General features: G+C 41.6%; 2 protein-coding genes across 7 annotated transcripts in view; both read right to left on the reverse strand.

Moving 5' to 3' along the window:
* The window catches only part of LOC129705329 (uncharacterized), a 255325-nt gene extending 236081 nt beyond the window's left edge, over nucleotides 1-19244 (reverse strand). Inside the window, exon 1 of the mRNA XM_055648850.1 lies at nucleotides 14236-19244. Coding sequence (XP_055504825.1) covers nucleotides 15068-16237 — 1170 coding nt within the window. The 5' untranslated portion in view covers nucleotides 16238-19244 and the 3' untranslated portion in view covers nucleotides 14236-15067. The remainder of the gene's footprint in view (nucleotides 1-14235) is intronic.
* The window catches only part of wwox (WW domain containing oxidoreductase), a 977325-nt gene that overhangs the window by 442629 nt on the left and 509853 nt on the right, over nucleotides 1-24843 (reverse strand). The gene's annotated exons all lie outside the window — the stretch shown is intronic.

The following is a 24843-nucleotide window of genomic DNA, read 5'->3' on the forward strand; positions in this document are numbered from 1 at the left end:
CCACTCCATTCAGCTTGGTCATTGAAATTAATTTATTTTTCAGTAACAGTAAGCAAACAGCCTCTAAATTCAATCCAATACTCAAATTAACAAGGAGTCTAACATTATTTCCCAACAATTAGGTTTTTAACAGTGCATAGATATTTTTTCTTATGGCCGAATGTGTGTTTAAAATATTTAAAATGCATCTGCATGTTTTCCAGTTTCCTCAAAACCACCGCTCCCCTTCTCCTCCGCTTACACAACTGTTAACACGGGAATGTTTAACAAGATTAGCTTTCAGCAGTACATAAATACCAATAAATTCCACTCCAGTTTAAACAATTTACTTTCTCTTAAAGCTAACCTGAAAAGCTAACCGAAGAGGTATTTTAAATCTTAACTTAATATCACTTAAGGATTTCAAGTTCTTTCACCTTGCCGTTAATATTGGCATCTGTTTTCTGCATGCAAATTTGCCAGCAAAAAATACTTTGATTAGGATCACTGAATTGCTGCAGAGATACAAAAAGCAATGTCAGTGCGTTAGGTACTGAGAATCTTCTCTTCGATTGAACATTCTATGTATCTATCTATGGTACTTCAGTTTGACTTCATTATATTTTTGTATAGTGTATCTGATCTGTTTGGATCGCATGCAAAACAAAGCTTTTCACTGTACCTTGGTACACATGGCAATAATAAACGTAAAACAAAACCCAAACTCAAACATAGATGTTGTTTTACTTCAGAGAAGGTGCTGAAATGCAATAGCAGTCACACTTGGTAGCATCCATAACAACGTATTCACAGTAGGGCTTAAAAATGTCACGCCAAATATCTGCTTGCTTTTCAGAATAATGCAGATGGCATTATTGCGGTTATAAAACAAAATTAATAGCAATATTTCATGTAAAGTTAATAACACCAAGAAAGAATGCAGTGATGCCACCCTCCAGCTCAAGGAACTGCTTTCCACACACACATCATGATTCCTCCTGCAGGAATGAAAAGTCAAAACCATTAAAGTGGTGTCAAGTGCCTATAATGTTCATATTCTATTACAGTCAATGACAATTAACATTGTCATTCAGAAAAGTCAGGTGCAGTATCAGGTAATCTAAATGCGGAAAAAGGAGCAACTTAATACGGTCAATTCCCAATGACTGTTTGATCCAGTGACAGTTAATCTACTACTTTAACAATTTAAATCTAACGTCAAGAAATGTCTGCTGGAGCAAACAATTAAAAAAAATTAAACTGAAGAATACCACAATTTTTTTTCATGCAAATTTAAAAATCATTGCAAATCAGAAGCAAAATTGTCAATAATACATGAAAATAGTAAAAACATTGCACATATAAGGTATTGGACTTACACCACTAACTGTTTCTCATTCCACAGATGCTGACGGACTTGCTGAATCTTTCCTGTTTTTACTTAAAGCGACCAGCGAAACAATTGATTGTGTGGAACCAATGATTCTGTTATGAAAATAATTTAAATAAACTATCTATAATTTATTCGAACAAATTATGGATGGAAAATCCAAGATCATGTTTTCCTTATTAATCCTGACTACAGGTGCTGTCAGTACAGAGTTTGTACGTTCTCCCTCTGATCAAGTGGGTTTTCTCTGGGTGCCTTGGTTTCCTCCCACTCTCCAAAGACGTACAAGTTTGTAGGACAATTGGCTTCTGTAAAATTGTAAATTGTCCCAGGTGTGCAGGGTAATGCTAGTGTGCAGGGTGATCGCTGGTAGGTGCAGACTCAGTAGGCACAGAAGGACCTATTTACACTAATCTCTAAAGTCTAAATTATATCCATTATAATTACTGGTTGCAAAAACTCTCACCAATTTAAACCAAAATTTACTTTTTTTTTGCTTATAATCCAAGAGGTTTCACTGCTGACAAATTACTTAAGGAGGATTATCAGTGTTGTTTTTCAGGCCAATAGAACAGCTTGAAAAACAACAACAACTCTTTAAACAGTCTAAAAGCTAATTGAGTAGATAATATGCTCGTAATATAACAGTATTGGTTGATTACCATTGGATCCTTGCATCCATTGGACTTGGGGCCACAGATTCCCGTTTTAACATTTCAACTGAAAGATACATCTTAAGACTACCCAGCAGTTACTCAGTATAATAAAGAAGTGTTGGACTACATCATGTATTCATCTCTGGAGTGGGACTTGGATCAACATCCTCATGAATCTTTACGCTAGCACCGTCATCAGTTTCTGTTAGGCGACCTGATCAATTTGCCTGATCAATTCAAGAGACAAGTGTCAAGACTTTTTAAATTGTCATATGTACCGACAACAGACCAATGAAATTCTTATTTCCAGCAGCATATCAGGCCTCTAAACATAATATGCAAATAATATTTAAAGACAAAAATTAAATAAATTAATAACCCCGATACTAGTGCAAAAAAAAAATCACCAAAGTTAGTGGAACCAAAGACAGTCCATAATTCATAGCTGAGGTCAGTTTTGTTGTAGTGTACAAAAGACTGGTATTTGTTGGGAAGAAGCTATTCTTAGACTTGGTGGTCACAGTTTTCAGACTCCTTTAACTTCTTCCTAATGTTAGGAATGAAATGAGAACGTGGTCAGGGCTGTGTGGATCTTTGATGATGGTGGGTGCCTTGTTGAGGCAGCGCCTCCTATAGATTCCTTGGATGATGGGAAGGTCAGTACCAGTGATAGATTGAGCAGTACCCACCACTCTCTGGCATTTGGCATTTTTTTGCTTTGCCATTTCTACACTGCATCTTGTTGTTTCAGAGATTTCACAGTTTTAGACAACGAGGGAGTTAGAAAAGAATCATGATGCAACTGATTCTGTTTGGAAATACTAGAATTCTGATGGAGAGCAAAAATAAATGCATTTCTATTGTTTCAGAGTTGCTTGCAGGTGGAATTCCTCATTCAATGAATTAAAACTCATAGCATAAGAGCTTGTATGAATTCATCTAAACACAGGAGACATTATTGAAAATGATAGCCATGTAACATTAATACTGCATCACAAACCTGAAAGACAAGATTGTGTGCAAAATAAAGGCACTCTTTGTCATCCCTCTACTAGAAATGACTGATACTTTGAAGTTCTGCCAAGTAAAGACAAATCAGTAACCTATTACGTTATTCTGTTTATAGGGAAACAGCCAAAAATAGGCAAATGCATAAGCTATTAAAGTTATTGCCTGTTGAGAGATGAATTTAAATGCTTTACATCTTTAATGTAATCAGAGACAAGTCTCTAAAGATGATACAACGTTGAACTTAGCCAAGTGCAAACTCACTGCCTCTCCTTAAACACTTCAGTCCACTTTGAAATGGAAGAATTGCAGTTCTTTATAGATCATGTTCTACATGCAAAATTATTGTTCTTAAGAATTTAAACAGTTCCAATAAATTTTTCATTACAAAGTGTGAAATTTGACATGGTGCAAAGAGGTTGTTGGAATACTCTAATTATCCCCATTAGAATATAGCAGCTCAATTTCAATCCCTTTTAGGTTTCTCTTTCTTCTCCTCCTTCTCTTCCCATTCTTCTTCTCAAGTTTCACTTGCTTATTTTTGCCCTCTGCCAGTACTTGCTGATTAATCTAGGCCTTCATGCCACTTCAGAGACAGCTTCCAAATGCATGATCTAAGCAAGGCATTGACGGCAGAATGCCAAATCACGTTTAGGTTCAGCTTTATTTAACAAAGAAAGGGTTTTCTTTACGATTACCAAAACAGGAAAGTTGACACAATGAGGAGTTTTAATGCTCCATTCTAATGAGTAAATGGTAAGAAATGTTTGGAGGCGTCACAGTGGTAGAGTTGCCGTCTTACAGCAACTGAGACTTTGGTTCAATCCTGACTACGGATGCTAACTGTCAGGAGTTTGTACATTCTCTCTGTGACCTCATGGGTTTTCTCCAGGCTCTGGTTTTCTCCCACATTCCAAAGATGTGCAGGTTTGTAGGTTTGTAGTCTTCTATACATTGTTCCTCAGGTGTAGGATAGAACTAGTGTACATTTGTCAGCGTGGGCACAGTAGGCCGAAAAGCCTGTTTCCACACTGTAATGCTAAGCTAAGTCGATGAATTGGATGAATGTTGCGAACTATATTCTGTAGTTGGTGTCTTCTCCTTTACTCTATCAATTGAACTCGAGTTTGACGTAACTGTTTAATGGAGAGTATTAACTGATCTAATGCCCCGAAGGATTGGAGTCAACAAAAATAGTGGTAGGTTTAAAGTACCAGAGAGAAAAATGGGTGAACGGTTCACTGTTTTCCCAGCGCAAAATGGCAGAAATAGTGGAGGAAGCCACATTTGATTATTTGCACATGATGCATACATGGGTCTACACTGAAGCTGCAAAGAACTCTGCTGCCTTTCTGTGTTCATCATGTAAACAATATTAACACAACCCCATTTTCTACAAACGCATGGATTGTACCAGTCACTTTGGCCCCTAACCTGTACATTTTAGCTTCCTCTTAAAGCTTTACTTAACGTCAGACAACTTACTCCACTGCATGGATTAGATAATTCAAATATGACGTATAGTCAAACCTGACCATTGGTTTCTTATCCTGCATTAAAAACAAACTCACCATCAGGATGAGTATTTAATTTTTGCAGATTTTCTAATTACATGGACTTTAGGATATTCTAAGATTTGAAGGTATACCATAAAATAACATAACACAGGACAGATCCTTCGGTTTACACTGTCTGTGCTAACTATGATGCAAAATTGAACTAATTCCATCTGCCTACTCATGATCTATATCCCTGCATTCCCTGCCTGTTCATGTGCCTGTCTAAATGCTTCTTAAATGCTGCTATCATATCTGATTCCACCATCTTCTCCAGTAGAATGTTCCAGACACACCTGGCCCAGCAAATCAGTTCATAAATCATAGGAGCAGAATTAGGCATTTCAGCCCATCGAGCCTACGCCATTCAATCATGACTAATTCCCTTTCCATTCTCCTGCCTTCTCCCCATAATCCTTGACACCCACCCACCACCTTAAAAATACAGCACAGCAGTCTGTCGCACTGAATTCCGCAGATTCACCACCCTATGACTCAAGAAATTAAAAAAAGACAGGCAGAATTGAGCTGGAGTTAGCGCATCTTCTCCACACTGGCTGTAAGCCTGGACCGCCACTGCTCCGGATCGGAGTCCCGTCGGTCCAGGGTCACCCCAGACATCTCTGACCACCCCTGGACAGGGATGAGACACTCAGCAGTGGACGGGTTCGGTCCAATAGCAATTCAACTGCGTTTGCAGCGCCGGAGACCCGGGTTCGACCCTGACTACGGATGAAACGCAGGTCTGTATTCATGCAGCAGCACAGCTGCCAAGAATGTTTATCACGAGTGACCTATGACCTGGGCATTCACAGTCGAAATACCGAACTCGCTTATACAATAGAAAAAAGAAGACAATAAGTGCTTGAGTAACTTAGCGGGTCAGGCAACATCTCTGGAAGACATGCATTGGTAACGATTTTGTGTCGGGATCTTTCTTCAGACTTCTTCAGACAATAGATCCTCTCCTGGAACAGCATGCAGAGAGTTGCCACGTACTGGTGCCATCTTGCAACTTCCAAGTCTCTGAGAAGGGTGGCACAGTAGTACAGCTCTATAGTTAATGCCTTACAGCGCCAGATACCTGGGTTCAATCCTGACTACGGGTGCTGTCTGTATGTTCTCCCTGAGACCGCGTGGGTTTTTCTGCAGTTGCTCCGGTTTCCACGTATGTTCCAAAGATGTGTAGGTCAATTGGCTTCTGTAAATTGTCCCTAGTGTGTAGGATAGAACTAGTGTACGGGTGATTGTTGGTCAGTGTGGACTCAGTGGGCAGAAGGGCCTGTTTTCACGCTGTATCTCTCCACTACGCTAATCTGATCTTGGCCAGGAATGGCTATTCATATCGAGATTTACACCATGCCAGTAGAATGTTCCAGACAAAAATTATGACCTACCACTCTAAAAAGATAGGAGCAGAAATACTGCTGGAAACAAACACATCTTCACACGCAAATCAGTTCATAAATCATAGGAGCAGAATTAGGCCATCTCTTCGAAGCCTACTGAGAGTACCATAGAACATCTATAGTTAATGCAGGGTTCAATCCGGACTACAGGTGCTGTCTGTATGTTCTCCCTGAGACCGCATGGGTTTTTCTGCAGTTGCTCCGGTTTCCACGTATGTTCCAAAGATGTGTAGGTCAATTGGCTTCTGTAAATTGTCCCTAGTGTGTAGGATAGAACTAGTGTACGGGTGATTGTTGGTCAGTGTGGACTCAGTGGGCAGAAGGGCCTGTTTTCACGCTGTATCTCTCCACTACGCTAAATCTGATCTTGGCCAAAGGAATAGAATAGAATAGTTTCTTTATTGTCATTGTAACATGGGCCATGTACAACGAAATTTAAAATGTCAGCCAGTCAGTGCAGCATTCAAACATTTCTAAAGCTAATGAAACATCCACGGTAAAATAATAAAGATAAGCAAATAAATAAAAATCACAGACAAAGCACGCATACACACCCAACCCTCCATCCTTCTGTCGATTTCACCGTTACCACAGTCCCTTAGTCTGTATCGCCCCTGCGTTCCTTGGCGGCCACATTTAGTGCTTTTATAGCAGTGGGGTAAAGACTGTTTTTTAGTCTATTTGTCCTTGTCCTTGTGGATCTGTACCGTCTGCCTGACGGCAACAGTTCAAACAGGGAGTGTCCGGGGTGGGAGATGTCCTTTATTATATTCTGGGTTTTTTTGGTGCAGCGGGAACTGTGTAGGTCCTCCAAGGTAAGGAGAGGGCAGCCGACAATCCTCTGGGCGTTGTCAATGGCCCTCTGGAGCGCTTTCCTCTGAGCCGCTGTGCAGCTGGTGTACCACACGCATACACAGTATGTTAGTATGCTCTCAATGGAGCACCGATAAAAGGACAGCAGCAGCCTCTGAGTGATGTTGTTCTTCCTGAGCACCCTCAGGAAGTGCAGTCTCTGCTGGACCTTTTTTAGCAGCGCAGTGGTGTTCACGCTCCACGTCAGGTCCTCCTCAATGTGGATTCCCAGGAAGCGGAAATCCGCCACCCTCTCTACACAGTCCCCTCTGATGGTCAGTGGTACCATGTCCGTTTTGTTTTTCCTGAAGTCTATTATTACCTCCTTCGTCTTTGAGGTGTTGAGGAGCAGGTTATTTTCTTCGCACCACACTGTCAGCTGCTCCACCTCATCCCGGTAGGCGTACTCGTCCCCCGCGGAGATGAGTCCCACCACTGTAGTGTCATCCGCAAATTTGACAATGGTGTTGCTGTGGTGGGCGGGGGTGCAGTCATGCGTGTAGATGGTGTAGAGCAGGGGGCTCAGTACGCAGCCCTGTGGAGAGCCGGTACTGAGGCTGAGGGCCGTGGATGTGTGATGGCCCACTCTGACTCTCTGGCTTCGACCCGACAGGAAGCTATTTATCCACGTACAGGTGGAGTGTGGAAGTCCCAAGTCCCCCAGTTTGTCCACCAGTTTGTGGGGAAGGATAGTATTAAAAGCAGAGCTGTAGTCCACAAAGAGCATCCGCACGTAGCTCCCCCGCTGCTCCAGGTGAGACAGTGCAGCATGGAGAGCTGTGGCTACAGCGTCCTCTGTGGATCTATTCGCTCTGTACGCAAACTGGTGGGGGTCAAAGCTTCGGGGCAGAAGTGATGTGATGTGACCCCGGACCAGTTTTTCAAAACACTTCATCACCACTGGTGTGAGTGCGACTGGCCGGTAGTCGTTGAGGCTGGAGATGTTGGTTTTTTTGGGCAAGGGGACTATGGTGGAGGACTTCAGACAGGGTGGGACAGTGGACTGGGCCAGAGACTGGTTAAAAATCCTTGTAAGGACTCCAGCCAGCTGGTCTGCGCAGTCCTTCAACACGCGTCCAGATACGCCGTCCGGACCAGTAGCCTTCCTTGGATTGATGGCCCGCAGAGTGCGCCTCATCTCATGCTTCTCTATCTTGAGGGGTAGGCTGCTGTGGACCATGTGCTGTGATGTGGCTGTCTCGGGTGGCTCCACTTCAAAGCGAGCAAAGAAGTGGTTCAGCTCCTCTGCCAGCGAGGCGTCACCTTCAACAGCTCCAAGGTTGGTCTTATAGTTGGTGAGATACTGGACCCCTGCCACACCTGCCTGCTGTTATTACTGTCCAGGTGGTCCTCTATCTTCCTCCTGTAAGAGATATGGCAATTTAGAATATCCTCACTTAAAGGCTTGGTGTCCTCGTGGTACTGGATTGCTGATGTATCCAGATTCCCATTTGTTATCAGGCAACTAAACCATGCTATCAACAACTAGAGAGTAGACCTGAGCTACCATCTACCGCATTGGAGCCCTTCAGACTATCTTTAATTGGACTTTACTGGACGTTATCTTGAGCTAAACGTTATTCCCTTACCTTGTATCTGAACACTGTGGACGGCTTGATTGGAATCAGGTTTAGTCTTTCCGCTGACTGGATAGCACACAACAAAAAGCTTTTCACTGTACCTTGGTACACGTGATAATAAACTAAAGGGGGTTTGGCCGCACCCAGCACAATGCCGAGAACTCCTCCTGCCACCGTACCCTGCAGCTGCCACAGGATGCAAGTAATGAGCTTGCTTACTCGGCTGCTGTGAGACTTCCTGCAGCCGTCTCCATCAAAACACCATGACCGCATCTGTGGCATTCATCTCCTCCAGCTCATGTCTTAGCCAGTGGAAAGGGAACAACTCCAGAAATGAAAAGTGAATTTATATAAATTCCACCACCATGCTGTATTTTTCTCTCTCCATAATCAGTTTAATTTAGCAACATCCAATTGATTTTGAAACAGGGCAATTGCTCATCATTCCCGTTGGCGGAACTGAGCTTTAAATTATATTCTGTGACAGTTTGATATGATAAAGTCCAGCTGGCCATTGCATGTAAAGATAACTTGGAGTCCACAAAGTTTATGAGAAACATGTGCTGTTAATGAGCCTTCTTATCATGGGCACGAGAGAAATAGAAAATTCAGTGCAGATAATCCGTTTGCAGTTATACGTCTGGTTTCCTCACCGACTATAATGGGGCAGTTTTGTACAATACCATCTAACAGCAGCACAAATAACAATTCATCGGAGGTGGTGCCTTAACAGAAGGAATGCAAGCATTTGTAGCAATCTAATCTTTCAGAGGCTGGAGCAGAACTAATGTATAATGGGACGCCACTCCGAGTCCCAATTACTCAATTTCACATTCACTGCAATTAAATAAGTACACAGCTTTTAATCTTTCCTTCTCTACACATTTCTATTCCATTCTCCCTCATTAATCTAATTTGCCTTTTTTACATTTTGTATCTTTCCTTCATATTCTTAGTTAGTCCATCACGGATACTTGACTTCTTTGAATTATTTGCGGTATATTGGCCATCTTTTACCTCAGTCACTTAAGCAAATGTATCACAACTGATTCCTCGCAAGGTGAATACTGTATTTTAAAATTAAGGAACATCTAGGACCAAAAGCAAAACAAAGATTAATTGAGCATTAATGACATAAAATTGACGGTTAGCTGATTGGGCAGAATTTGTGGGAAGAGATGTTGAAATTAAATAGTTGAGAGCTTCAGGTATCTTGGCAAATATAACCAATTATCTATCCTGGATCAACTACATCGAATACCCTATTGTCTCTACTTCCCCAGAGGACTGAGGAAATATAGTACTTCAATGACTACAAAAAACTTCCACAGATGCACCACATACAAACATACTGTTGGATTGCATCGCAGCTTGGTTTGGGAACAGCTCTTCCCAAATCTGCAAGAAATTGCATAGAGTTCTTAACTGTGTTTGAAAAAACACACAGGAGTCAGCAGTGTGTTCTGCTTGCAATTGAACAAACTCATTTATTAGTTACATTGGAGGACATCTCACATCTCAAGGTTCAGATGTCAGTAATCCTTGAACAAAAACTTTGATGCGCCAAAATTTTCTCCCGTTAGTTGGGAATCACAGGAGTACAGGATACCTTCAGTCATTTGTTGAATGACACTCAAGTACAATTTTAAATGCTGAAACAATATTAGTAACAGCAAATAATTTTGCGGTTTCAAAAGGTTTTTTGTTGAAAAGTATGTAACAAAACAATTTCAAAATTGCATTGACTGTAAAGCTATCATGGAGAACTAGCAGCCTTTAGTTCTGCACGAGTTCAAAGCCCCACACATATTTTCATTGTATACCTAGAGATAGTTTAGGAATGTTGCTGAGATACAAAAGAATGATCCAAATGATGATAGTTAGTGCATTACTTTACTTAAGATCTAAAGAGAGAGAAATGTTTGTTGCTGGTCTGTCATTAGACTCAACTGTCTGCTGGCATTACAGAAACTCTACTCTATTTTCCTACGATTTTGATAACTAATGTTGCAACAAAAAAAATCCTAAACAACATACAAATGAAACAATTTATCATCAGAAAAGGAAGCTCAATAAGCTTCATGAGAATCTATTCAAATCTGTCAAGGGGACCTTAGTACTGAATGGTATTATTAAAATTCTATATTTTACACCATGAGCATGATAACCTCATTCCAAACTCGTGAGGTTAGTTATTCACCCTCTGTTGTATCTGCTAGAGGGTGCATTGGTAGGTTATGTAGGCCAAACTCTGTTTCTGTTGAAATCATGAAATTAAATTTGAGATCAGGGGTTCAATATAAATACACAACGACATAAAATAAAATTGGAGCTTGCAAGAAGGCGGTATGATCTTATAGAGATGGATAAGATCATGAGGAGAATCGACAGAAAAGAGTGGTCATTTCCCCTACTCCGGATAAACGACTGTGCATTCTATTCTTCGCTTTTTAGAGAAGGCAGGTACGGGATACTGAGTTGGATGATCAGCCATGATTATATTGAATGGCGGTGCAGGCTCGAAGGGCTGAATGGCCTATTCCTGCACCTATTTTCTATGTTTCTATGTCTAAGATCATGAGGAGAATGGAACGCACAGTCTTTTACCCAGTCGGGTAATCGAGAACCATGGTTTAAGGCAAGGGGAAAGATTTACTAGGATTTGCCCCAGAGGGACAACTCTTTCATACAGATTGTAAATGGAACAAGCTGCCAGAGGAGGCAGGTACTGCAGCAACATTTAAAAGATATTTGGAGAAGTTCATGGAGAGGGAAGGTTTAGGGGGATCTGGGCCACACGTGGGAAGGTGGCAATGTAGATGGAGCATCTTGGTCGCGATGGGCAAGTTGGACTGAAGAGACTGTTACCGTACTGTATGACTCTTTACCTATGAGACACCTTTAGTGCACACATTAGTAAAATATGTACACAACTCCAGGGCACCTTTAGACTCTTCAGAGTCTGAAGAAGAGTCCCAACTTGAAAAGTTGCCTATTCATGTTGTTCAGAGACGCTACCTGACCTGCTGAGTTGATAGCACTTTGTGTCCTACACAAGATTCCAGCATTTGCAGTTCAATTGTCTGCGGGGCAGCTCTAGTGTTTACAACAGTAGTACACATACACAACTATTGGGCAACTTTTGTGTATATTGCAGTGGAATATGTACAGAACCACAGGGCACCTATACTGGTCACAGCAGTAAAATACATACACAACTACAGGGCACCTTAAATGCATACAACAGTGGTCACACTTCTGTATCATTTTCATGACTTCTGAATTTGTGACACAAAAGGTGATTTTTGAAGCTCTACTGGGTCTCCCCTAAATCCATGACAGAGTCTCCCGAGTTGCATGTCTGTTTTACTATTGGGCATATAGCTACTGTTGTTCTAACGTACACGTGTGCACAGAGATTTAGCTGATTCTTTGCCTTTTATAAAAAAACATTGTGAATGCAAGATAAAGCAATCAAATGAAAGAACAGAGGACACCTTGAAATAAAGAAGACCTTGCCATACTCCAGAAATGAGCTATGCTGAATAAGCACTCCTGCATACAGATCGCAATCACACATTCAACGTGTTTAGATATATGCCTTTTACTAAATAAAGGTCATTTGTGCAAGTGAATCATGCAACAGATTTTTTTTTAAACAAATGCACATTTGCATACACGTCTCTATTCTGCATTTAAATAATATCGGTAAAATATCTGCAACTTTGCATTGTAAAACCCATGACTATAAGTGACGATCCACATCCCATACCGTCATATAACAGGACCACGATAGTGGCAGATTTAAATTATTATTCTTTGCGCTGGTTGACTGCAAAGCTTTTATTGGTATTGATATTGGTGTTGATTTATTATTGCCACATACCGATATACCGTGGAAAGCTTTTGCTTTTGAGTTATCCAATCAATCTGATAATACTTGAATATGATCAAATACACAGGAAGAGCATTGAGAGAGGTACCAGCACAGTATAGAAATAAGTGCAGAATATAGTTTTCTCAGATAAAAAGTTCAATGCCCACAATGAGGTAGGCTGGAAGATCAGGACTATACCCTAGCTCATAGAAGAGTTGTTCAGAGGTCTGATAACAGAAGGGACATGGGTGACAAACAAGATCGATTTACACATTGAACATGTGCAGAAATACAATGTCTTAAAATGCAATTTGTTGAAAACTGGAAAGATTATTTTTGTTTTAGAAAGATGCCACATAAAATGTAGGATATATTTTGCCCGAGGCCACACACATATTAGAGGAGCAGCACCTCATATTCCGCTTGGATAGCTTACAACCCAATGCTATGAATGTTGATTTATCCTATTTTAACTAACGTCTACAAACAACCCCTTCCCCCCTCCCATTTCTCCTCCAAACTCTTTTCTTTCCCCCCTCACTCCCCTCCACATTAACTCAGGGAGACCTTGCACCAGTTATTCCCCTCTCCCATCTTCCTTTTCATTCCTCCAGCTTCACAATTCACAACTTTTCTATCCTCGAGCTTCACAATTTACAACTCTTTATCCTTTTGGCTCATACCTGTTTTTTTCATCACTGGCCTTTGACCAACAATCGGCCTATCAAAAAAAACCCTTGCCATGTTCACCGATTACTTGCTTTGTCCTGCCCTTCCGCTCTTCCAGCTTTCTTTCTCCCCTCCATCCCCACTTCCTCCCCTCCCCCACCGCATTCAGTCACCTTCTTAACGGATGCTGCCAGACACACTGAGTTATTCCAACATTTTGTGTCTGGTCGTGCTAAACCAGCATCTGCAGTTCCTTGTTATTATAACTTTTAGGTTTATTATCTGCAGATAATAATTACTACGAACATTATAACAGATTATTAAAGCCCTTTATAATAATGTCTGTGTTGAGATTTCTCCATGTTTTTACTTTTATAATCAAAAGCTTGAGACTTAGAAACTGCTTAAAGTGCCACTGTTAGCTACAATCCCTCTTCCATCTATGATTCACAGCTAAGCTGAGGCAAAGAAGCGAAAAGGAGAACACTGTCATTCTGTATTCATAGAAACATAGAACATAGAAAATAGGTGCAGGAGTAGGCCATTCGGCCCTTCGAGCCTGCACCGCCATTCAATATGATCATGGCTGATCATCCAACTCAATATCCTGTACCTGCCTTCTCTCCATACCCCCTGATCCCTTTAGCCACAAGGGCCACATCTAACTCCCTCTTAAATATAGCCAATGAACTGGCCTCAATTACCTTCTGCGACAGAGAATTCCAGAGATTCACCACTCGCTGTGTGAAAAAAGTTTTCCTCATCTCGGTCCTAAAAGATTTCCCCCTTATCCTTAAACTGTGACCCCTTGTTCTGGACTTCCCCAACATCGGGAACAATCTTCCTGCATCTAGCCTGTCCAACCCCTTAAGAATTTTGTAAGTTTCTATAAGATCCCCCCTCAATCCTCTAAATTCTAGCGAGTACAAACCGAGTCTATCCAGTCTTTCTTCATATGAAAGTCCTGCCATGCCAGGAATCAGTCTGGTGAACGTTCTCTGTACTCCCTCTATGGCACGAATGTCTTTCCTCAGATTAGGAGACCAAAACTGTACACAATACTCCAGGTTTAAGAGGGAACTGCAGATGCTGGAGAATCGAAGGTTACACAGTCTGAAGAAGGGTTTCGGCCCGAAACGTTGCCTATTTCCTTCGCTCCATAGATGCTGCTGCACCCGCTGAGTTTCTCCAGCTTTTTTGTGTAACCCACAATACTCCAGGTGTGGTCTCACCAATACCCTGTACAACTGCAGTAGAACCTCCCTGCTCCTATACTCAAATCCTTTTGCTATGAATGCTAACATACCATTCGCCTTCTTCACTGCCTGCTGCACCTGCATGCCCACTTTTAATGACTGGTGTACCATGACACCCAGGTCTTGTTGCATCTCCCCCTTTCCTAATCAGCCACCATTCAGATAATAATCTACTTTCCTGTTTTTGCCACCAAAGTGGATAACCTCACATTTATCCACATTATACTGCCTCTGCCATGCATTTGCCCACTCACCCAGTCTATCCAAATCACCTTGCAGCCTTCTAGCATCCTCCTCACAGCTAACACTGCCCCCCAGCTTCGTGTCATCCGCAAACTTGGAGATGTTGCATTCAATTCCCTCGTCCAAATCATTAATATATATCGTAAATAGCTGGGGTCCCGGAACTGAGCCTTGCGGTACCCCACTAGTCACTGCCTGCAATTGTGAAAAGGACCCGTTTACTCTTACTCTTTGCTTCCTGTCTGCCAACCAGTTCTCTATCCACATCAATACCGAACCCCCAATACCGTGTGCTTTAAGTTTGTATACTAATCTCTTATGTGGGACCTTGTCGAAAGCCTTCTGAAAGTCCAGATACAACACATCCACTGGTTCTCCCTTATCCACTATACTAGTTACATCTTCGAAAAATTCTATAAGATTCGTCAGACATGATTTACCCTTCATAAATCCATGCTGACTTTGTGCAATGATTTCACCACTTTCCAAATGTGCTGCTATCCCATCTTTAATAACTGATTCTAGCAGTTTCCCCACTACCGACGTTAGACTAATTGGTCTGTATTTCCCCGTTTTCTCTCTCCCTCCCTTTTTAAAAAAATGGTGTTACATTAGCTACCCTCCAATCCTCAGGAACTACTCCAGAATCTAAAGAGTTTTGAAAAATTATCACTAATGCATCCACTATTTCTGGGGCTACTTCCTTAAGTACTCTGGGATGCAGCCTATCTGGCCCTGGGGATTTAGCGGCCTTTAATCCATTCAATTTACCTAACACCACTTCCCGGCTAACCTGGATTTCACTCGGTTCCTCCATCTCATTTGACCCCCGGTCCCCTGCTATTTCCGGCAGATTTTTGATGTCTTCCTTAGTGAAGACAGAACCAAAGTAGTTATTCAATTGGTCTGCCATGTCCTTGTTCCCCATGATCAATTCACCCGTTTCTGACTGCAAGGGACCTACATTTGTTTTAACTAATCTTTTTCTCTTCACATATCTATAAAAGCTTTTGCAGTCAGTTTTTATGTTCCCTGCCAGTTTTCTTTCATAATCTATTTTCCCTTTCCTAATTAAGCCCTTTGTCCTCCTCTGCTGGTCTCTGAATTTCTCCCAGTCCTCTGGTAGGCTGCTTTTTCTGGCTAATTTGTACGCTTCATCTTTTGTTTTGATACTATCCCTGATTTCCCTTGTTATCCACGGATGCACTACCTTCCCTGATTTATTTTTTTGCCAAACTGGGATGAACAATTGTTGTAGTTCATCCATGCAGTCTTTAAATGCCTTCCATTGCATATCCACCGTCAACCCATTAAGAATCAATCGGCAGTCTATCTTGGCCAATTCATGTCTCATACCCTCAAAGTTACCTTTCTTTAAGTTCAGGACCCTTGTTTCTGAATTAACGATGTCACTCTCCATCCTAATGAAGCACTCAACCATATTATGGTCACTTTTGCCCAAGGGGCCACGCACAACAAGACTGCTAACTAACCCTTCCTCATTACTCAATACCCAGTCTAGAATAACCTGCTCTCTCGTTAGTTCCTCTACATGTTGGTTTAGAAAACTATCCCGCATACATTCCAAGAAATCCTCTTCCTCAGCACCCTTGCCAATTTGATTCACCCAATCTATATGTAGATTGAAGTCACCCATTATAACTGTTTTACCTTTGTTGCACGCATTTCTAATTTCCTGTTTGATGCCATCCCCAACTCCACTACTACTGTTAGGTGGCCTGTACACAACTCCCACTAGCATTTTCTGCCCCTTAGTGTTTCGCAGCTCTACCCATATCGATTCCACATCCTCAAAGCTAATGTCCTTCCTTTCTATTGCGTTAATCTGCTCTCTAACCAGCAACGCTACCCCACCTCCTTTCCCTTTCTGTCTCCCCTCCTGAATATTGAATATCCCTGGATGTTCAGCTCCCAGCCTTGGTCACCCTGGAGCCATGTCTCCGTGATCCCAACTATATCATGGTCATTAATAGCTATCTGCACATTCAACTCATCCACCTTATTACGAATGCTCCTTGCATTGAGACACAAAGCCTTCAGGCCTGTTTTTACAACACTCTTACCCCTCATACTATTATGCTGAAAAGTGGCCCTTTTTGATTTTTGCCCTGGATTTGCCGGCCTGCCACTTTTCGTACATTCATCACTGGTCAAGTCAAAGATCTTCGTTAGATTAATTAGAGAAAAAAGGTTTTACTGACGTATTACGTTAAGCATGCTAGTCTCGGTAAAGAAATTGTACTTTACACACGGAACAAAATGTACCCAATATGTAAAGTACTCGAACGGATCTGATGCACCTGGGGAGCTTGCACATCACATTACATTAAAAGCAATTAGCACTTTAGTCACACAAATTCTTTGCAGTGCACTATTCCCCACAATCACGCAGATCTGCTGAAAAATGTACCATTGCAAGGTACACTTCTGAGGGTTTAACACACTGTGAGGTGCTTTATCCCCCAAACGCACTTAAGATGTTCTCATGTATCATGTTTCATTGCAATGACTTTTTTTTTCCCTTTCATAAGTTGTTCTTACACAAGGACAGAGTCTTGTCCCAGTATATGAAATAAAAATTAACTTGCACAATGCGTTATTACTGAGAGCTGCAGATGATTTTGCACAGTTCATCTCCTTCACAAAGCTGTTCAGTGGGCTGTGGAAGTGCTGCATTACATTCATGTAAGAATAATTCATTTGTTCCCAACAAGTGGACTATTGATTTAGATTCCCCTTTTCCTACAAACTGAACCAAGGCTTTACAGACAGGAACAATACCGGACCTATTAAAAGCAGGAGAATACCTCGAGAAAGATCTCTCGCTCACTCTCGCATCAATAACATGGGTGACCTAATGCCTATGTTGTTCTATTTGTGTATTCACAATGTTACAGAGCATTTAATGTGATGAAACTTTTACAACTACACTGCAGTTGATCTTTTCAGGATTAAACAGAAGATTAAGTCTGGAGCCAGTGACATCCTATCTTTGTGTAGTTGTTCTTGAAACAGACTGGTATTTCATTCCACATTATAGAAAGAAAAAAATTGTCAGCAGCACTCCACAATTGTATCCAGTGCGTGACGGGAATGTTAATCCCGAGGTTGGGGTACATTGGGTCATTCTCTTCCACTACTTTTATTCCTTTGCATTTATAACCCTTCAGAACCTCTTGTGTTTTTATAGCGTAATGAAAGAGTGCCATGTATCTATCTGATAAATCTTCCTCATCAGTTGAACCGTGTTCCCGCAATGACAGCATTTACAACTTGGTTTTACTATCCTATTATCAGCTTAATTTGTCTTGTATTGTTTTTAACTGAAACGTAATATGCAAAAGTAACAGCAGTCTGTGCAATTATCATCTGTTCTGCAAAAACATCTCATTAGTAACTTGATGTATACACTGAAGTGGAAAATCTGAAGGTCTATTTAAAAATCATCATTTCTTTCAGTTATATTTTCTTATTTTTAATCAGTTTCACAATAAAAAAATATTTATTGTTTATATTTATTAAACAGATTTTTCTGTCTCAACTTCAATCCAATGGGAGCAACCTAAATCTTACTTTCTTGCAGCATCCATTATAAATTCAGCGTGTTTTTGTCGTATTACAATCACTGCAACATCTTAGCAAACTAATGATTAAGCAGAAGCATCCATTATTGCCTAATTAAATACAACTAGTTTCATGCAGGTGAAAAATTGGTATTCGGCAGCTAGTCGATGAAAGTAACTGATGGTGAACTTGAAACTAATTTGTTCTTGAAACAGCTGGTGTCTTCCATCTTCTTTTTGGAAATTGGAGTCGTTACTGAGAAGCAATCAGCTCAAATTAGTCTATGACACTTGGAATAAGTGGTTTTTAGAGAACTGGGTGTGCCTGGTTTAATATTTACAGCAAGGCTACTTCTAGCTCACCTCTTACACAGATAGCCAAGTAGTTCACCTTGTGCAAACAAGATATTTGTAAATTTCAATATGAAAGAGTGATGAACAATATCAAGCATTTCATGCGTTATTCAGAAAAATAACAAAAGAAGGTATCGACAGGTCCGCCACCGAGTTTCTGGCACCCTTGGTTCCAGAGCCTTTCTGGATGATCTGTTTTGCCAGTTCAACGGACGTCATGGCCTCGGAGGGGCCCGCAAAGTCAGCTGAAGAGGTCAGCTATGGGAATGGGTCTGCCAGCTCTGACCAGGTCGGAATTCCAGAGCCCTGGCTGCAGGCAGCAAATTCGACCGCCAAGTGGCGCTGAAGTCCAGATGGGATTGAGATCAGCCGCCTCTCCCAGCCTGCTCTCCCAGGCGCCTCCCCAGCCGCCACATTTTCAGGGGGAACTGGGGGTGTGAGGGGGATTTTGTTTGTATTACAGTCGGGACTGGACCACCAATTGCCAGAAAGTCGGTGGTGGACCTGCACACTGATTCTTATTTTTATTGATAAAGAGGTACAACCTCAACATGACATTGCAGAACCCATCAACAAATGACACAGCATCTCTGCTTCACACCCAGGTCACACCAGTGCTTTGGCTCTGGTGTAAAGCAGCTACTCCAATTACACTTGCAGTGAACATGACCACTTCTCAGGTTGGTTGCTAGATAGAGCCCTCTGTGGAAGTAGGTGCAATGGTAAAAATACAAGCTCACATTGTTTTGCCTTCTTACAATGCTCCCTTACAGGGGTTTTGTAGTTAAAGAAGTTCTGAAATTTTACTCAAAACTTGTCATAAAGAGTCCTAGATTCTGGAGTAGTTCCTGAGGATTGGCGGGTAGCAAACGTAACCCCACTTTTTAAGAAGGGAGGGAGAGAGAAAACGGGGAATTACAGACCAGTTAGTCTAACATCGGTAGTGGGGAAACTGCTACAGTCAGTTATTAAAGATGGGATAGCAGCACATTTGGAAAGTGGTGAAATCATTGGACAAAGTCAGCATGGATTTACGAAAGGTAAATCATGTCTGACGAATCTTATAGAATTTTTCGAGGATGTAACTATTAGCGTGGATAGGGGAGAACCAGTGGATGTGGTGTATCTGGACTTTCAGAAGGCTTTCGACAAGATCCCACATAAGAGATTAGTATACAAACTTAAAGCACACGGCATTGGGGGTTCAGTATTGATGTGGATAGAGAACTGGCTGGCAAACAGGAAGCAAAGAGTAGGAGTAAACGGGTCCTTTTCACAATGGCAGGCAGTGACTAGTGGGGTACCGCAAGGCTCAGTGCTGGGACCCCAGCTATTTACAATATATATTAATGATCTGGATGAGGGAATTGAAGGCAATATCTCCAAGTTTGCGGATGACACACTAAGCAGGGGGGGGGCAGTGTTAGCTGTGAGGAGGATGCTAGGAGACTGCAAGGTGACTTGGATAGGCTGGGTGAGTGGGAAATGTTGGGCAGATGCAGTATAATGTGGATAAATGTGAGGTTATCCATTTGGTGGCAAAAACAGGAAAGCAGACTATTATCTAAATGGTGGCAGATTGGGAAAGGGGGAGATGCAGCGAGACCTGGGTGTCATGGTACACCAGTCATTGAAAGTAGGCATGCAGGTGCAGCAGGCAGTGAAGAAAGCGAATGATATGTTAGCTTTCATATCAAAAGGATTTGAGTATAGGAGCAGGGAGGTTCTACTGCGGTTGTACAGGGTCTTGGTGAGACCACACCTGGAATATTGCGTACAGTTTTGGTCTCCAAACTGAGGAAGGACATTATTGCCATAGAGGGAGTGCAGAGAAGGTTCACCAGACTGATTCCTGGGATGTCAGGACTGTCTTATGAAGAAATACTAGATAGACTTGGTTTAGACTCTCTAGAATTTAGGAGATTGAGAGGGGATCTTATAGAAACTTACAAAATTCTTAAGGGGTTGGAAGGGCTAGATGCAGGAAGATTGTTCCCGATGTTAGGGAAGTGCAGGACAAGGGGTCACAGCTTAAGGATAAGGGAGAAATCCTTTAAAACCGAGATGAGAAGAACTTTTTTCACACAGAGAGTGGTGAATCTCTGGAACTCTCTGCCACAGAGGGTAGTCGAGGCCAGTTCATTGGTTATATTTAAGAGGGAGTTAGATGTGGCCCTTGTGGCTAAGGGGATCAGAGGGTATGGAGAGAAGGCAGTTACGGGATACTGAGCTGGATGATCAGCCATGATCATACTGAATGGCGGTGCAGGCTCGAAGGGCCGAATGGCCTACTCCTGCACGTAATTTCGATGTTTCTATGTTTCTATAGAGCATGGCCCAATTAGCCCAACGCCAACCAAGATGCCTCATCCACACTAGTCCCACCTGCGTGCATATGCCTCTAAATCTTTCCAATGCATGTACCTGTCCAAATGTCTTTTAAATGTTGTGATAGTACCTGCTTCAACTACCTCCTCTGGCAGGTGAAAAGATGGCCTCTCAGGTTTCTATTAAAGGGCCTGTCCCACTGTACGAGGTAATTGAAGAGCTCTCCCGAGTTTAAAAAAAAATCAAACTCATGGTAAGCACGTAGAATGTACGTAGCGGGTACGTCGGAGCTCGAGACATCTTTTTGCGGCTCGTAACGGCAGGTACTCGGGAAATGGGGTAAGCTCGTGAAGACTCGTGAAGTTTTTCAACATGTTGAAAAATGTCCACAAGAGCACTTATGAGTACCTATGAGCGGCATTTACCGTAATTGTCCGAGTTCGAATCAGGGTAAACTCGGGAGAATTCTTGAATTAGGTCGTACAGTAGGACAAGCCTTTAAATCTTTTTCCTCTCACGTTAAACCCTTGTCCCCTGCTTCTTGATTCCCCTTCTCTGGAAAAGAGGCTCCATCCTAATTATTCCCCTCACGATATTATACACCTCTATAACATAACCCCTCATCCTCCTGCACTCCAAGGAATAAACCTCTAAGACACTCTGAGCCTGCCCAACCACTGTCTTTTGCTCAGACAAGCCCTGGCAACATGCTCGTAAACCTTCTCTGCACTCTTAAAATTTGCGGCAATGCAATTTACTTTCACACTGTCATCTCTAAACGTTACAACATCTGATTTAAGGACTTACATGTTATCATTTTTTTAATTTAACATTATATATTAATTCCACCTCATTAGAAGAACTACAAAAATTCACAAAGCACTATTCCAGATCAAATTAGATCCGTAATAATAAAATTTATTTATTTGGACACAAAATAATTCTGAAATACTGCCCAAATTAATAATATCCTGGCAAATATTTTAGCTTCCAATTGATTTTCATTACTTAGGTCTAACAATTGTAAAGTTATGCACAGTGTATTTCTTTTGCACCTATGACTGAGAATATCTGGTTCTAGTCCACAAATTGTGGTATTACACCTTTACCAAAGTTGAGTTGCAGCTCTGGATGTTAATAAATGAAAGAAGTGTTCAATTAATTTCTCATAACAATAAAAATATACAGGCATACATTAATTCTTCCTTAAAATCAAATCTCTCAAAAATGTTTCAAGGCATTTTACACAGAATTGCATTCATCGGGATGTTGAATTGGTGAAAACCGCTATCATTTTATCGATGAGTTTAAAGATACAGAATGGAAACAGTCCCGTCAGCCAACAAGTCCACACCGACCTGTTCACACTAGTTTTATGTTCTCCCACTTACGCATCCATTGACCTACACATGAGGGGCAATTTACAGAAGCTAATTAACCTACAAAACAGTACGTCTTTGCGATGTGGGAGGAAATAGGAGCACCTGGGGGAAACTCATGTGGTCAAAGGGAGAATGTGCAATCTCCACAAAGACAGCACCCGATGGAAGAATCAAATGTGGGTCATTGTGTCACTGTGCTGCTTTTGTAGATATTAAAATTGTATAACTAACCACAACATAATAGCAGTATCAGATGGAGGAAACATTTTGAGCTGATGAATTGGTTGCTGAAGATCTACTTACAGTTAATGTACTAAGTTTGTACATGCTCACTGTAACCACAAGGGTTTACTCTGGGAGCTCCCGTTTCCTCACACATTCCAAAGACGTGCGAGGGTATAGGTCAATTGGCCTCAGGGCATAGGATAGAACTAGTGGAGTGAGCGCACCGTGGACTTGGTGGGCTGAAGGGGCTCTTTCCATGCCAAACCTCCAAACTGAACTATTCCACTTGACCATCTCAGCACATATTCAATCAGTAGCAGAAATCCCTTCAGTTATACAAGTATTAGTTGCATTATCCTAACATCCTTTAACAGCTGGCTTTTATGTTATCCCACATTGCACAGCGATTGAACCTGCTGTGCAATGTTTCAAAAGCTGCAAAAAAGTGCAACATATCCACACCATGAATGCCATACTGAAATTAAAACAAAAATACAAAATGCTGGAAACGTTTTGCAGGTCAGGAGCATCTGTAGAAAGGGAGAGTTAGTTCCACGATAGATCTGTAACTTGAACTTGATTTCTCTTTCTGCAGATGCTACTTGACTGTTTGCCGCCATGTCCGTAGGGCGGCATGGTAGCGTAGCGGTAGAGCTACTGCCTTACAGCACCAGAGACCTGGGTTTGATTTTGACAATGGGTGCTTATCTGTACGGAGTTTGAGCATTCTCCCCATGACCAGCGTCGGTTTTCTCCGAGATCTCCGTTTTCTTCCCACACTCCAAAGACGTACAGGTTTGCAGGTTAATTCGCTTGGTATCAATGAAGAATTGTCCCCAGTATGTGTAGGATAGTGTTAATGTGCAAGGATTGCTGGTCAATGCAGACTCAGTGGGCCGAAAGACCTGTTTCCGCACTGTATCTCTAAATTAAAGTAAATTAAATTTCCATTTTCATTTCAGTTTTCTGGTATCTGCGGTATTTCTTTTAATACTGTGCTGAAACTGGCAACTTCACAATGGAAGATTTAAACTTTTATGTACTTTCACAAACAGCGTTTAAGTCATTAAAAGTGAACAAAGCAATTTTGAGCCTATAATCTTTCGACCCAGTGGTGAGTACATAACAAAGCGTTGCGGATAATTAGAAACTATAATAACTCACTAATTAGTTGTTTCAGTCGCAGTCATTATAATTGGGGTGACTGAGAAAAGTGCTTCAATGCAGTTCCATTTTGTTTTCTCCTTTCATTTTCCTCACTGATGTTCTCTCTCAGACAACTTGAACCTTTTAACACTCGTCCTTTCCTGCATGCATTTGATGACGCCCAGAATTTATAGAACACAGAACAGTACAGTACAGGAATAGACCCTTCAGTCTGCCAAACAAGCCAAAATAAATTAATTTCATCTGCCTGCACACGATCCATATCCCTCCACTCTCTGCATATCCATGAGCTCATCTAAACACCACCACTGTATCTGCCTCCATGGTCACGGTGGGATAGTGGTAGAGTTGCTGCCTTACAGCGAATGCAGCGCCAGGGACCCAGATTCGATCCCGACTATGGATGCTGTCTGTATGGAGTTTTGTACGTTCTCCCCGTGACCGGCGTGGGTTTTCTCCGAGATCTTCAGTTTCCTCCCACAGTCCAAAGACGTACAGGTTTGTAGGTTATTTAGCTTGGTGAATGTAAAAATTGTCCCTAGTGGGTGTAGGATCGTGTTAATGTGCAGGGATCGCTGGTCGGCACGGACCCGGTGGGCCGAAAGGGCCTGTTTCCGCACTGTATCTTTAAACTAAACTAAACCACCCCTCGCGGCTTGTTCTAGGCATCCATCACTCAAAGTAAAAAACTTGCCCCGCACACCTCCTTTTTTTTCTCCAGCTCCAGCTTTACTCACCTCTGATAAAGCTTAGAAATGAACAGAACACAAGAAAATAGGAACAGGAATAGGTCCTCTGATCCTTTAATCCTGTGAAGAATTCATCCACATAGCACAGTCCTGTAAACTTATCACTTAGTCCTTTGACATCACATTGATTTCCCACATTCTATTATGACTAGAACAGACATCAAAATGCCAGGTGAGGTAAACAACTCAAGTATAGACATTTGTCTCAAACTCCACCGCATGACTTGCTACTTTATCATTTCATCTACCTTGTTAATTGCTGATTCTACATATTGAATACTGAGTCAATTCAAACCTCTGCTCTTTAAAAATAAATACATATTTATTCTGAATCTGAAATATACCGAGTCTGAAGAAAGGTTCCAAACCCGAAAAGTCACCCATCCTTTTTCTCCAGAGATGCTGTCTGACCCGTTGAGTTACTCCAGCACTTTGTGTCCATCTATAAGTATTTCAATGTAATTTTTCACAGAAATGCCAACTTCCACTTCTTTTTCATCAAGACACTGAATGCAAACTGGCCACATTTGTAGGTATTAGCAAACCTGAATGAAGGAGAACAGCAACCATAGAACATGC

This window comes from Leucoraja erinacea, chromosome 17, assembly GCF_028641065.1.
Source record: "Leucoraja erinacea ecotype New England chromosome 17, Leri_hhj_1, whole genome shotgun sequence".
Taxonomy (NCBI): Eukaryota; Metazoa; Chordata; class Chondrichthyes; order Rajiformes; family Rajidae; genus Leucoraja; species Leucoraja erinaceus.